General features: G+C 46.8%; 1 protein-coding gene across 4 annotated transcripts in view; it reads right to left on the reverse strand.

The window, feature by feature from the left end:
* The window catches only part of PAN3 (Poly(A) specific ribonuclease subunit PAN3), a 66483-nt gene that overhangs the window by 18130 nt on the left and 32079 nt on the right, over window positions 1-16274 (reverse strand). For 3 of the 4 annotated variants that reach the window (XM_077662222.1, XM_077662225.1, XM_077662226.1), the window contains exon 16: window positions 10533-14642. The exons of the other annotated variant lie outside the window; for it this stretch is intronic. In XM_077662222.1, the coding sequence (XP_077518348.1) occupies window positions 14457-14642 (186 nt within the window). In that variant the 3' untranslated portion in view covers window positions 10533-14456. Of the gene's footprint in view, window positions 1-10532; window positions 14643-16274 lie in introns of those variants that run through there. 4 annotated transcript variants of the gene reach the window in all.

The following is a 16274-nucleotide window of genomic DNA, read 5'->3' on the forward strand; positions in this document are numbered from 1 at the left end:
CATGTTCTCATTGACATTTACGATCCTTGTTGACACGACCGGAGGAGGCGGGACTGGCGGTGCTGTCATGTGGTCAACTTTTATGCGCTCAGCTTTCGAAAAGTACACGCTTCTGACTCCATCCAGTTCGAGTCGATGGCAGCCCCAAAATGTACGGCGGCACTTCAAACAAGTAGATGAAGCCGCGCGATGCGGTGTCCAAGGAAAATGATTCCGGCGGGCCCTCCCCCGTGGACGGGTCTTGATTCGCCGCATCTTCGAGGACCGTCGAGCAGCGTGAAGCTTAACACGGCGTTTTTTTTTTTTTTTGCATCGAAATATCGTACCTCTCCGCAGGATTTTCCCGTTCCTTCCTGACTTTCGACAGGTGCGCAGGGCAGTCAGTGAACCTTGTTCGTACCGCATCTTTCGCAAGACAAGGTCACCGCGGTGCACGTACGAGTACATGGCCCTTGTACATGGCTTCCCACGTTTTCGACACGAGATGAGGCTCGAAATGCTTCTCACGTAAATATCCTGAAGGTTGCAGCAAACGGTCATTACGTAGGATAGCATTTCTCCACATTTTCAAACGTTCTTCATCCTTCGCGCCCAAAACAGCGACAACTTTTCTTTGCACGACTTGTAGCCTGTCGTGCATCGCGAAGCGAAGCACTTTCGTCCCACTGTCGAAGCACCGAAGCACCGGCGACAGCCCCATGCAACGCCATAATCAAAATACAGTCATGTTTCAGTCAAATAACAATACAGACCGAATTGGAAGTCCGTGCCGAGAAAAACACGTTCAACGGCGCGTTCACTGCAAGCAGACGACAAAAACGCAAACGACGGAAGGCGCTTTCTGCATTGCCATCTATCGGCAGGCAGCGAAACTGCGAGACTTATTGCGCAACGTTCGGTGCACAGGACACGCGGCGCCTTTGGTACACCTTCCTATTCTTACACTGTAAATCCGCCTACTCCGCCTGCACTACTGGTGGCATGTCTTCCAAAACACCGAACGTTAATTCAGCCCTCCTGCGTCGTGAGATCTCACGAGGCGCTGCAGAGGAAGTAATGGGTTCCGCCTCAGTCAGTCAGACAGGAAAACTTTATTTAAAAAAAAGGAGGTGAGTTGAGAAGAGGCGGGGGTGGTTGCCTAGTCCGACAGGTCACTAGCTCCAGCTACAGCTCGAACCCGGCTGAGCAGGCCACGTTGGGCCGTAAGATCAGCGCAGTTGAGCAGGGCAGCTTCCCACGGCTCCTTTGTTATGTTGGTTGTGGGGGTAGCGTTGGGGCTGGAGGGACAAGCCCGTACCATGTGATAGGTATCAGCCTGCTCTGCATCGCAGAGCGGGCAGGTTCAGTCTATGCTGGAATCAAAAAAATTTTAGGATCGCAAGATTTAGATAAGTGTTAGTGAAAATGTGGATCGTTCTTCTGATTTTCTGAGACCCTTGCACAGGGGCGGGAAGCGTTGATGTTCTAGACGGTATTTGGGTTCCGCATATGCTCCACCTGATCTGGCGCCACCTCTTAAAAAAGAATAGTAGTAGTAGTGGCTTATTAAAATAATAATAAAAATGAAGGATAAGACTTTTGCTTGCCCCGGCATCTTCCATCGATACTGAAGAGCCTGAACTGGGGCAGCGGAATTAAAGGATAGCAGGCAGAATGGAGAAGTGACATGACAGAGGTGAGGGGACAGTAAGAGAAGATATAGAGAGAGGTATTATACGCAAACTATTTACACAATAAGAAATGTGTACAGGTTGCGCGCGTGACTAGTTCATGATGAAACAATAAAACACACGCGCAATGCACTATGTTGACTACAACTGGAGTGTGGCGTACAGTTGTTAATCGTAAAATGGACATTCCTTTTGCACCTCTGCTTCGAGGCACTACTGCACTACTGGTGTGACTGCGCGCCCCGCCGCGGTGGCTCAGTGGTTAGGGTGCTCGACTACTGATCCGGAGTTCCCGGGCTCGAACCCGACCGCGGCGGCTGCGTTTTTATGGAGGAAAAACGCTAAGGCGCCCGTGTGCTGTGCGATGTCAGTGCACGTTAAAGACCCTAGGTGGTCGAAATTATTCCGAAGCCCACCACTACGGCACCTTTCTTCCTTTCTTCTTTCACTCCCTCCTTTATCCATTCCCTTACAGCGCGGTTCAGGTGTCCAACAATGTGAGACAGATACCGCGCCATTTCCTTTCCCCCAACACCAATTAATATTATTATTTTTCTACTCCGCCGCGGTGGCTCAGTGGTTAGGGCGCTCGGTCACTGATCAGGAGTTGCCGGGTTCGAACCCGACAGCGGCGGCCGCGTTTCGATGGAGGCGAAACGCTATGGCGCCCGTGTGCTGTGCGATATCAGTGCATGTTAAAGATCCCAAGGTGGTCGAAATTATTCTGGAGCCCTCCACAACAGCACCTCTTTCTTCCTCTCTTCTCTCAGTCCCTCCTTTATCCCTCCCCTTGAGGCGCGGTTCAAGTGTCCCCCGATATATGAGACAGATACTGCGCCATTACCTTTCCCCGAAAACCAATTTCCAATTTTTCAATATTTTTATATGCACGCAATTCATCTAATTCCTCATGTAGAACCACAGATACTGTGTGCACCTATTTGGAACACCCCAAGACCACCTCTTCGCGGTGGCTCAGTGGTTAGGGCGCTCGACTACTGATCCGGAGTTCCCGGGTTCGAACCCGACCGCGGCGGCTGCGTTTTTATGGAGGAAAAACGCTAAGGCGCCGGTGTGCTGTGCGATGTCAGTGCACGTTAAAGATCCCCAGGTGGTCGAAATTATTCCGGAGCCCTCCACTACGGCACCTCCTTCTTCCTTTCCTCTTTCACTCCCTCCCTTATCCCTTCCCTTACGGCGCGGTTCAGGTGTCCAACGATATATGAGACAGATACTGCGCCATTTCCTTTCCTCAAAAAACCAATTATTATTATTATTATTATTGACTGTCACGCGCTGGCGACGCACGCTACTTCAGCCCATGTGCTTTTGTATATAGCGTACCGCGCCCTCCTACCTCTTTCCTTTCTTCCCCCTCCCTGTCCTCTCCCTATTTCCTTTCTTTTCGCTAGCCCATGTTCAGGTGCTTCAGGCTCCGATGGCAGGTGCCGCAGCTAGCAACATCTTTTCCTTCCATATTTATTTTATGGCGAATAGAACCACTAACAACCGTAAGTGCCGTAAGGACAAGCAGTGAAAACGAACAGAAGGCACAGCGCCGGAGAGAGAAGATACAACTTAAGCACATCATTCCAAAGCAGATGATAGGGAATCAAGAAGAAAAACGAAGAAAAACTGTCTGCGAGCATGACTACTCCTGTCCCACCCCTCTGTTGGGTTCCATTGTTGCAGCAGACAATACTATCGACCGGAATCAAGACTCGACTACAGCACTGTTCTCGCGACAATCACTGGAGCATGGAGGAAGAAAGAATGTTTTCCTTCCTCCATGGTGCGTCGCCTGTGGCCGACTCGTGCGCCGCGATGACTTGTGCCCGGATCCGAAGTACATCAAGCGCCGTGGCTGCGGCCTCGAGGATCCGTCACGTGAACACAAATGCGAGCTAAAATGCCAGCTGTGTGGCAAAGGCCACGCACTAGGAGACCCCAAGTGTCATGAACTTTTCCGCACTCTTTACGAAGTCAAGAAGCGGCAATGGGAGAAGATACAGCAAGCAGCGACGACTGGTGGGGGACATCAGAGTCGACAACGCGAACCCAGAGGGAGACAAGACTTCAAATTCCGCGAGGACTCTTAGTAATAATAATAATTGGTTTTTTGGGGAAAGGAAATGGCGCAGTATCTGTCTCATATATCGTTGGACACCTGAACCGCGCCGTAAGGGAAGGGATAAGGGAGGGAGTGAAATAGCAAAGGAAGAAGAAGGTGCCGTAGTGGAGGGCCCGAAACTGGAAACGAATCAAGGCAGACCACCGCCGCCGCCCAAAGGACGCTCCGATTCCCGTGCCAGGAGCCAGTCCAAGGGGCGCTCGAGATCAAGGGATCCTGCCAAGCCATGGAAACGAGGTAGGAGCCAGGAGCGTAAGGGTGTAAGTTTTGCGGGGAAGGTCTCCCAGGAAAGTAATCAGAGATACACAGGACGAGGAAATATAGAAATTAAAGCAAATGGTCGAAAAATCAATGGGGTAATCGAATCGCAACGGTCCGAAATGCAAAACTTAAAGAACCCACAGAGGCAGGCAACACCTCCTCCGCAACAACCCATCAGACACACGACCTCCCCAGCGGCACGTAAACAGCCGCAGGGAGACGATAAGATGGTCACAGAGGCATCCCTCCCGCCACCGGTGGAACGCAAAATTCAAGACGACCCTATTCAGGCTATGGAGAAAAGGATGGAAAATTTGGAAAGGTTAGATGCCAAGATGAATGAATTTATGAACCATATCAACATCCAAATTCAAGCTGTCCTCGGTGCTGTTCAAAAACAGGCCAGGGAATGCCAAAGGTTAAAGAATGAGATGGCCGCCATAAACGGGTGGCAACAGAGTATGGAGCAGACCGTCTCGCAACTGCAAAATGGCCAGGCGCACAAATGAAAATCAAATCTGGCTGTGGAACTGTCGCGGCTTCCGGCGCAATCAGCCGATTCTGCAACAGTACCTTCCGCTATTAGATGAAACTCAATTGGCGATTGCTCTCCAAGAAACTGGGGGCCCCGCAAAATTGTCAGGCTACTAGGCAATTCATAGTGGCAGGGGAAGAAATCGGTCACAACGCTCGTGAAAAGAAACATCGCGGCTATTGAACACGATCCAGAGTCGAGAGAGATCGAGAGCGTGTTTGTCGAAATTTTAACCGGAAAATAGAGTAACTTATTTCAAATTATTATACAGCTCACCCAGGCAAAGGAAGTTGAGGTTCAGGGCTCTGCTTCGCAAGGCTCTCAAAATTTCAAGCGACCAGCCACTGTTGATAGTGGGGGACTTTAATGCACATCACCAGGAATGGGGGTACACGCACCAATGCCCAAAAGGCGGACAGCTGTGGGAGGATACGCGTGACCTAGGGCTACCCTGCACACGGACCCCGAGAGTCCTACGTGGGTGGGCAATAGAATTAGTAAGGATACATCTCCAGATCTGACATTCTCGAAAAACGTAAAAGGTTTAAAATGGCATAATTCCGATCAAAATTTTGGCACCGACCACTACATAATTGTTTCCATACTGAAAGAAGGCCTTAAAACGCGCAGGGCTCGCGCGCCGGCCGTCGTTGAGTAGGATCAATTAAGAGATATCAGGAGGGCTCGGGAACTGGAGCCCACAGAAACATCGAGGAATGGGCGACGGCGCTCAAATCGGACGTGAGAGAGGCGACAAACACGCTAGAATGGGATAATGCCCCGGAGATTGTGGCAGCCGTCTTCTGCATATGTGGGAAGCTAAGCAAAGCATGGAGCGTCGTTTCAAAACGCAGAAATGGAACCGCAACCTCAGGAGGATTGCAAGACATACTAAGGAAGTCGAATATTATTGTTTCAAATTATGCGCACAAAATTGGGACAAGTGTGACGAAATGGAGGGAAGCATGCACCTCTCCAAGACGTGGAACTTCCTTCGACACTTTCTGAACCCTGAAAACTCGAAGACGCTATCCGGTATAAGATTGGCCAAAGCGAGGCACGCGTTCGAAGGGAACGATGATTTCATAAGCAAATTGATACGTACGTAGGAGAAACTTCGAGAACTCCACTGCCTGACTACGGTGGAGCGCCTAACGAGGCGCTGGACGCCCCCATCACAGAAGCGGAAGTAAGGGCAGAGATTGTAAGACTTAAAACGAGGTCGGCTCCTGGCCCTGACGGGGCAACGAACAAAATGCTCAGGAACCTAGACGATGACTTCATTAGGTATCTAACGGAGTACATGCAAGAATGTTGGGAAAAAGGCGAGCTCCCACAATAGTGGAAGACGGCAAGCATTATTTTAGTACCGAAACCAGGAAAGCATCCTCAACTGGCAAATTTTCGACCAATTTCCTTAACTTCCTGCGTTGGGAAATTGATGGAGCACGTCGTCCAGACCAGACTGATGAGCTTCGTGGAGCAGGGCGATCTGTGGCCACATGAGATGGTCGGGTTCCGACCTCGCTTGTGTACGCAGGACGTCATGCTCCAAATCAAACATGACATAATAGACTCAAGGTCTAAAGATGCGAAAGCCATTTTGGGGCTGGACCTCACGAAGGCTTTCGACAACGTGAAGCATGAGGCGGTCCTGGAAGGGCTGAACAAGGTTAATATAGGTACCAGGACATATCGGTACATCAGGGACTTCCTTACGGGCAGAACTGCCTGCATGAAGTTCTAAACGCTGCAATACCCCGCAATTGAGCTAGGGAGTAAGGGTACGCCGCAGGGTTCGGTGCTGCCTCCCTACTACAACGTGGCTATGAGAAACCTCCCCGAGCAATTGGAAAAGCTCGAGGGATTCAAATTTAATATATATGCGGATATCACCCTTTGGGTCAACCGGGGAAGTGATTCGGCCGTCGAAAACCTGTTCCAGCCCGCCACCGACATCATAATCGAGTACGCGGCCGAGAGAGGCATAGCGTGCTCGCCGCAGAAATCAGTATTATTTATATATAATCCGAAGCCCTTACGGTGCAAGCCACCGTCGGAGATCAAAATTAAAGTGGCGGGTAAGGAGGTACCAATAGTCGAGCAAATAAGAATCTTCGGCCTGATTCTCCAGTCACACGGACATAATGGCGAGACTTCAGAAGGCTGGAGAATCACGCAATGCAGCCCCAGAGCCTAATTAGGCGGGTGGCCAGAATGGCCGAGGGTTAAAGGAAAAAAAATGATTAAACTGTTACAGGCGTACACCTTCAGCCAGGTGAGCTACGCAACGCCGTATCTAGATTTAAAAGCGGACGAAAAATAAAAGATTGAGTCTAATAATAAAATGTGTAAAAAGAGCGCTGGGTCTAACCATGTGCACATCCACAGAGAGACTAATGGCTCTAGGGGTACACAACACATGGGCAGAATTGGCGGAGGCGGTGCGAACCTCGCAAATTGAGACTTAGCACCACGAGGACAGGAAGAGCCATTCTGACCAAAGTTGGAAAAAACCGGATAGGGGTCCCACACAAAAGGTGGAGGTAGATAGGGAAGTCAGACAAAATCTGACGATCCCCCCCCCCCCCCTCTCAAAAAGCATGCACCCGGAATATAACAAACACAGGAGGCAAAAACGAGCAGAGGCATTAGAAATTAGATTCGGCAAAATTTCGGAACATGAGGTGGCCTATGTAGACGCGGCGGGAGGTGGTGGCGGTTTTACGGTGGCAATGGTCGTCAGCGGCCGGGGCAATCCCGTGACAGCTGCCACTTTGCGCGGGCGGAGCACAGAAGTTGCCGAGGAAACTGCGATCGCGTTAGCTTGCGTTGGAACGGAAGCGAAGTTTGTCATCAGTTACAGCAAAACTGCCATACAAAATTTTAGAAATGGAAGGATCTCGCCCTTAGCGGCCAGAATAAGTTGGATAGGAAAATTCAAATAATTTGGACTCCGGCGTACGAAGCCGCCCCCGGCAACAAGGCGGCCCACGAGCTGGCTCGAGATCTCTACCGCCGAGCCGCTACAGGGACACTCTATGACCGAGGGAGCGGAGAGCGCATGCTAAAATATGGCGGATCACACAGCGTTATAGATTGGAGCGTAGACTGGTACCCCCGCCATACCCGAAATTAGACAACAGACAAGCAGTCGCGTGGAGGCGACAGCAAGCTTATACGTGTCCGCACCCGGTTATGGCGAACCACATGGTCCCCGAGGCCAGGAGCGATAAATGCGATCTTTGTGGCGCGAGAGGGACCCTCGACCACATATGGGAATGCCCGTACTCTCCCCCCCGGGGGGGGGGGGGGGGGACGCACAATATAGACAGTAGACAGTAGCCTGCATCGGAGGTGGCGGCACCCGCCCCCTGACTTGCGTGTCGGGGGGTGGGTAGATCACCTTATCTGTTGGACAATAAAATTTATATCCATGTAGAGAAAAGACGCAGAAACTCTTTTAGGTGGATGCCTAAACCGCGCCGTGAAGGCAGCGGTGAAGCAGAGTGAAAAAAAAATGGGGGGGGGGCATATCCTATTAGCAACCCCCCCCCCCCCCCCCAAGACACACACTTGCCTCTAACAGCACATCCATACGGCGTTTATATACACCATTAATATGGAGAATCACAAATCCATCATGCTTGTACATTTACAATCGTGCGCAATGTGAGAGCGAACTTTTGCACGAAATTGAGACATTTGTTTATTTCCCAAGTATATTTGAAAATGACTGGAATATTATATGCCAAGAGGAAAACTAGTTTGAAAACAAGCAAACCGTGATCGTCACACATTTAATTATAATCAATAAATGAATGACCAAACTTTGTTCTCTCATATTGCTCACGATTTTACATTCTTTCTAGGCTCGTTCTCACTGTTGTGCCAGCAACGGGAAAGTTTAGGAAGCGGCCGGAATACCAGCTTGGACAACTGCGTTGCTCTCAAGTGACCTCACGTTACGGGTTCTTTCCACTGTCTGCAAGCGTAGCGACAGGAGCCAACTTGTGCTTTGAGTACGCTGGTTGCCTGTTTTCATACATGAAGATGGCCAATGGGGTTTAACGTCTCAAAGTGGCTCATGCTATGAAAGATGCCGTAGTGGAGGGCTCCGGATAATGTTGACCACATGGAGTTCCCTGTGCACTGATACTCCACAATATACGGGCTTCTAGCATTTTGCTTCCATCGAAATGCGCCTGCCGCGGCCAGGACTGAACCCGCATATTTGGGTTAGCAGCCGCATATCACTGAGCCACAGTGGCGGCCGTGATGAAGATGCAACGTTACAAGCCCTATCAAAAGTTCTGAAACAGGATTTCACTGCAGTTCTCGTTGTCGGCCACTACACTACAGTCGATTACACCAGCGCAGGATAAGTTGCAAATGAGGACAAGTCATCTGAGCATTGGGAGGCGATGCTGACCAGCGATCGTATTGAGGACCAAAGAGCTCTCATAAAACAGGTCCGTCCGACAGCTCAAGCCAGTGGAGCCCTGGAATGAGGACAGCATCCACAAGCCTCAAGAAACATCCCTCTGATTTTAATCATTAAAGTTTACCTACCTACCTACCGACCTACCACTGGACACGGGCGGATTTATGGCAAACGAGCGAGCATTCCACATGCTTCCAGGGTACGCTAACTACTTTCACGCATTTTCAAAGGTTATGACGTGCACATTTCTCATGTGCCTGCCTGCCAGCAAGTTGAAAGAACAGCTGGTCTGGGTAAAAGACCATCTAGACCTCTCAAAGTACCTGGGTGTTGTGTACAAGATATGGTGGCAAGGCTGTGATGCTGCTTACATTGGCGAAACCGGAAACTTCAGATGCAGGCTCAAAGAGCATCAGAATGACATCACGAATGGCCGCTTCACACCTAATGCTTTAGCGGAACACAGCATATCAACGGGACATAGCACCGATTGGGACGATGCATCAGTCATTGCCAAAGAAAACTTATCGCGCCTTCTTTTCAAATCTTTTCATATACATAACACAAAGCATGCTCTTAACAGGACATGTAGAAATCTTCCAGAGATCTACAATTGGACACTGCGCAATTTTAACCATACTTAAGCCACCGTCGTTCTATGCGGCTCTCTATGTTATCAAGGGATCCGTACGGGCACCGAAACGTCGTGCTTCCTTTATTCAGAAATTTTGAAGAGTATATCTTTATTTCTGCAACGTTTCGCTCCTCGCCAGATGGTATTCCGTCAAACTCTAGACTATGTCGCTCATGAAAGGGCGGTCCCATTTGAACCATGCATTTCAGAAATTATAAAATTTCTCGTTTGAGGGGTGTTTTTCAAGCACCAAGAGTTGAACAAGTGATTAAAGTTGCTAATATCACAAATGGCAGGTCAGGAATCACATCCTTACATTACCATTTTACCGAAAGTTGCATAAATGTTGAACTGTTTAGCTAAGGTTGAGGGGTTGAGGTTGTTTGCTACTGGTGGGATTAGCCTTGCAAATGTTCTGCCGGCAATTGCTCCACCGTAGTGTCCTTTAGACATTAATTAAAATCAGCAATTATTATCCCAATGTGTCTTTGTAACATTTCACAAACGCTACAAAAAGGACATGAACAGTGCTGAACCAAAATTTTTGACAAAGCAAAAAAGTAACCATCTTCTAAAGTTTTGGCGCTAGTTGGGTTGCCACATGTATGGACAAGCTTCCCAACGAATGACTTCAACTGAGGTGGCCTCTGGCAAAGTTTCGACAATGCAAGGCGTGTTTTCATTCTCTCTCTTAATTTCATGCTCTGATAACCATCCACAACCTCAACTGCACACCGCGAAATTCCATCTAGCCCACAAGCAACAATTCTACTGCAGCTGTGAAAATCGCTTGACGAACGTTGCCATCAGTACCAACGAAGCTACAATTCATAAGCACAATTAGTCAAAAAGACACGTACGGGTTTTTAACCTTTATTTTCCAATAAAAATAGCTCTTACAGGAACTGTACAAAAAATCACCACTTATTTACATTTGTAGAGACACACACCTAAAACAGAACTCATCGCTTCCTTGTACCCTTCTTTGTAACCACTATACCAAGTGTTGCTTTGCCATTGTGCTGTTTGTTGAAATTTAAAGAAGGGATGCTCATATTCATTTCAGCGAATCACATACATTTCCAACACAACATGCCAACTTGTACTACTGATGGCAGCCACTGTCCAGAAAATACCACCATTGCACAAAGGTGCACTCATCAAAACGATTTCAGTGCACTCATGCACTAACAAGACTTGCATTTTTCCCAGCAACACCGAATTCCATGCTTATTAACACACAAGTCACTGAAGGATTCATCCAACACAACCAAACTTTCAGCTAAAATGACACACCATATTTGTACTTTTAAAGCAATCGTTTTGTTTTTTTTTTTACTCCCATGCGCCAAATGGAGCTCTTGAGGCTTCATTGGGTGCAAAGAATAACTGAGGATTCACCTTAAGTAAGCACCAGATCAGCCTTTGGATAAGTCGAGAAAAGGCGCTCGATTGTGATGTTCAGAACTGTAATTGAACCATTACAGGCAGCATCTCCAACAAGTAAGGACCTCGAATGGAATGTGCAGTAGAGGCTGCGCTCCACTTAAGATATGCTAACACATGCATTTTGCCCAGCAGCAAGAAACAGCTATGCCAAAGCATTCCAGAATATTCTATCATGACTGTTCAATGTAATGCAAAAATTTGGCTCCAAGCAGAATGAATGAAAGCACACATCATAATCTCAGCTTAACAAATTCGCCATCACACTTATGTCAACTACCAATGCTAGATGCTGTCAAAATAGACACCCACACTTAGTCTACTGCACAGAAGGGAAGTTTTAAGACTGCTTGCTCTAGCTTGCATCAAGTACAAACAGATCACAGCAAGAAATGCTACAGATTATGTGACTGAAGTTTTCTTTCTACTTGGCTTTCCATCATGGAATTGAACTCAATGACAGTAACAAACCACTGCAACTATATGGAGCTTTATGATACCATGCTTCAAGAGCAACTTCCTTAGATGGAACACAGGGATATGTGTAAAAAACCATATTAAAAGGCTTCCCTAATGGCAGGAAACAGCATCAGGCTGCTGCACCAATTATTTATTTGAAATCTACAACAACATCCCTAACACTCCTCTCATCCAAGTATGTATGTATATATGTTTGTATGTCATGCCATACCTTTATATGTACATATACATACGTGAGTTATGTACATGATGCCAGCAAGCACTGCACAACCATACCAATCCCCTTCGCACATAAATGCATGCATTACAAATGAGATTAATGACAGTGATCCCCACCGAGTCCAATAATGTGAGTACCACAATATCTGAGTTTGGCTCCATAAGTATATATGCATATAAAGGCATACAAAAGGTATTGTGTGTCTGTGTGCGCCGTATATATATGTACAGTCATATTTACAGGCAAACATTTAAACTATAAGGTACCAAGATGTTCCGACAGGGCCTGTGGGAGCCACAAAGTTAGCAACCAAAGTGCCTGGCTAATAAGGGCAAGATGCAGAACCATGATCACATAGGAAGGCCTACCAAAACAAAGCAGTAGGCAGTAGCACAGGGAGCTATGTGAACATGGAATGAAAGAAAAGAAGAGTGTTAAGTAACTGCTGAAGAACTGTGAACACTCGCTACTTTGGCATTAATAAGGGCAACAGATTTCAAGTACAACATGCTTAATTTGCTGCCTACACAAGCAGATAGACAAAATTCTTTTTGCACAAGTGTGTGTCACATTAATTCCCAAGTACACAGACCACTTTGGAACACTGAATAATGCCAATTACACTCCATGGCACTTAGCACGACTTGTAGTACACTACATTATTTCCAGCAACCAACACAGGTGCGGGCTGGTAAAAACCAGGGTAAGGTAAGATTCTTATTACTACTAAATATCACCCAACAATGCCGTGAAAACCGGCCAGACAAGCATCTGCAGGTGCACATATCTCTGTTTGCAACTGTGCTGCTATTAAGACCAGTGTAAGCAATTCCACTCTTTAACACAATAACAGATCAAGGGTTTGTGCGCACCACTGCTTCGTCCAATGCTCATGAGCAGAGTTCAATGTGAATCGTTTTAAATTCAATTTGCTGAGCACAATAACCTCAATCAACGAAGTGAATAAAAATGATTGATGGCCTGCAGCTGTAACTTGCCTCTGCCATAAAAGTCCATACTATATTCACATGAGCAATGTTACACAACTACCCTTGACATCAACGAAAATTCATTCGGACTGCTCAGGAAACCAACTTTACTACATTTATTGCAACAAAAGAAAGGAGGTCTTCAAGACATGAGAACATCCATAAAAACAAACGATAAAACATGTCTTTAAACCTTTTGTCCAGCTTTGTATTCACAGGGCCTCAGGTACCCTTTCTTCTGCAGTAGCACATTTAAAAAAATAAATGCCTTGTATGCTTAAAATAAATCCTTTTCAACGGATCCAACGGTCCACTGTCAACAGATGAACTGTAGCTGCTGACATGTAACGGCACGAACTTCATGGCTGGAGGGCAGTCAAAGTTCAGACATATATAGAGGATATACAACCCTGTGTGTTACAACACCAAGTGCCCAAGTGGCAAGACTTGCAGCAGTAGCAGCAAAGTCTTGTGTTCTCAGAAGTGCGACGCACACAATGCATTGCGTCACAAAGAACAAACATAGTACAAAAGGAAGCAGCAAAGAAACACCTGCGGCAGACCGCAGCGAATAATGCTAGCTAACCGGCAATGAACCCTGCAAACAGCACATGTGCACAGCAAGTCACTTAAGAAAGCAGTGGCAGGATTCATACGTTGGCCACCACAGGCAGACAGCAATAAGGGGAGCACATTTTTTGCAATAGCTTCTGCTGGAGGTTACTGCCTCAATAAGCAACAACAACAAAAAAAGTGTTCAACGAACTTCTGCGTTTGTCTTCTGGCTCCAAGAATTTTAACAGCAGAGGAAGCAGCAGTTTACATTTACGCATGCCAATGCACTTGATGGTCCTCCCAGCACCTCAGAAGTAAATATGAAGTTAACAATTATAGTGCCACGTGAAAAGAAATGGCTCAGTTAATAACATTAATAAAAGAAAGTCCACTACACTTAACACTGAAGTTTTCCACACTACATTCATGGACTACTACAGCGTTAAGTTTACAGCCGACACTGTGTGCAAAAATTATCACAACTTAAGTACAAGGCAAAGCACATGAAAAGGAGCAATGGAAGGTAAAGCCAAGCAAGGAGGAGGGTTCAGAAATATCTCCAATACAGAACAAAAAAAAAAATCAAGACTGTGCGCAGGGGTCTGCGTAACTAAGTCCTTTGACTACACTTACTAAAACGCTGAACATAACAAAACTGTATAAGGTCAACAAGCACAAGTGAATAAATCCTTAGGTTACTAAAAACCGAAAATGAAAGAACAGAGAACACGTTCTTCAATGGCCTTACATAGTGCAAATATACACAAAGCAAACTACCGCCACCATTTGTCAAGACTTAGAAAGGAGACCAGAAGAAACGTATTAGCCATTCACAGAATTTCCAGTACAGACAAAAAAAAAACCAACAACCTGTCACGTAGATGACCAAAGCAAAATTGTTGCGTCAACACAAAGCGGCACTAGCATTGTTCACATGGCAAGAGCCACTCGGGAGGCTGTCCCAGGAACCTCCGATGACCACGTACAACACTACGCCAGCAGCATGACACTAAACCCAATGTAATATAGTGCTTATGAATTTTGAGGCAGCAGTAAACAAGGGGGCGAGGGAAGGACAGCAATCTGATAGGTCACCGAGCATGCTGATTGGCTGAAGGCGGAGGAAGCGATGTGGAAGGTGGCACCGACGAAGTGGCAGACAGCAACTCGCTGAATGAAGACTCGAGGCACTGCTTCAACTCAGCGTAGCTGACAACGAGGATGTTTTGTTCGTCTCGCGACATGAGGCAGATTTTCTCGGGCACACCAGCGTCCAGCTTTGGCAGCGCAAGAAAGGTGAAAAGAAGAAAAAAAAGAGTAAAAGAAAAACAAAAAACAGAACTTTGCTGCGGAAGCTATCACAAGTGTTCAGCATTCTACTGAAGCCTGCAAGCAAACCAGCATCACCCAGGCTGCCCTGTCAGGCACAGAGGCAGTCAGTGACAGAACGAAGGATTAAAAAAAAGAAAAGAGAAGTCTACGACCCGCCTGAAGGGCATGGATGGCTAAGAAAAAGCTGCACATGTGAAGCAAAGCCCAAGAACGTATTTTCAAACTAATGTAAGGCAAAGGCAAACAAACTCTTGCATCTTTTTATCTTTCCTTGCCTCCAGAAAGGGCGCAATGCATGGAGAGCCCCGAAGTGCATTGAAACACTATGATATATAACGGCTTTTCAATGACGACCTCTACAAAAGCACCTGTGACAAGTGGCTTTTCCGCTTTTCTTCATATATGTTGCACCGAGTATGCTCATGAGTCTACAAAGATGGGCACAGTTCATGCAACATCCCTTTATGTCATGAATAGGCCTGAGCATATTCAAAATGTGCCAGCTGCGAGCAGATAAAAGGCAAACAAAATGCAGTGCAGTGCAGGAACACCACGCTTTTTCAGCAGTTGACATATTTCAATGAAACATTTTACTACAGGTTCTACTTTCTGCCCCAATTGTTATTCCTGCCAAGATTGGCGGCTGTGTAGCATTTCATTTTTGCACACATCCAATTGTTAAGACGTTTACTTCGTTACCTCAGTTCAGCCGATTTCTACAGGTAATTTCTACTCTTTGCCTACTTGAGAGCGACTGGATTGAGTGACAAATTGTGACAGCGTTGTGCGTGTGTGTGTGTTATGCCTTTTTCCCCTTCTCTCTTCCTCCCTTTTAGTCCCCTAATTCCTCTTCCCCAGTGCAGGGTAGCCAATCGGAACCCCTTTCTGGTTAACATCGCTGCCTTTCTCTCCTCCTCTTTATCTCTCTATCTACAGGCAACACTATTCGCGACATCGAAAACATCACCCGCTCCCTGTATGCTGCACCATTTTTTTTAGGCTCTTACTCAATCACTTAAAAGGATTACATAAACGGTCATCGTTTGCAGCTGCTATCTCAGCTATTCAATGCATCTGCAAGAGAGTTCCTAGCAAAGCTTGTGACGCCATCGCTGCATCAAACATATGACAAAAGCACTGCCGCCAGCCATGCAGCCAAGTTTCAGTTTCAGTTTGGGTGTTGCGGTTTTAAAATAGTTTCAATCAATATTCTGCAAAAAAAAAAAAATTGTTTCAACAAAGAGAGGAAACTCTTATGGCAAAGGTTCCCAAAAATGGCACCTGAATGAACACAAGTATTCTTTGCTGTCCTTTTGGGTTCCCCAAGCAACAAAATCCATGCATGTCTTAACCCTCACATTTCCTTTTACATGCTTTATTTAGGGACAAAGCATACTAACTGATAACTGCACACTGTTTCACTGCACAGCCACTAATTATTAATTGAATCTGGGCATTTTTTGAGGGGCCATGCGTCTGCATGCACGCTAGGCAGAAAGAGAATGGAACTGGAATGGAACCGTGCTGAATCCATGCCAGGGCAACAAAATCCGCCACAGAGCACCCCAATCCTGATT

This window comes from Amblyomma americanum, chromosome 4, assembly GCF_052857255.1.
Source record: "Amblyomma americanum isolate KBUSLIRL-KWMA chromosome 4, ASM5285725v1, whole genome shotgun sequence".
NCBI classification, from domain to species: Eukaryota; Metazoa; Arthropoda; class Arachnida; order Ixodida; family Ixodidae; genus Amblyomma; species Amblyomma americanum.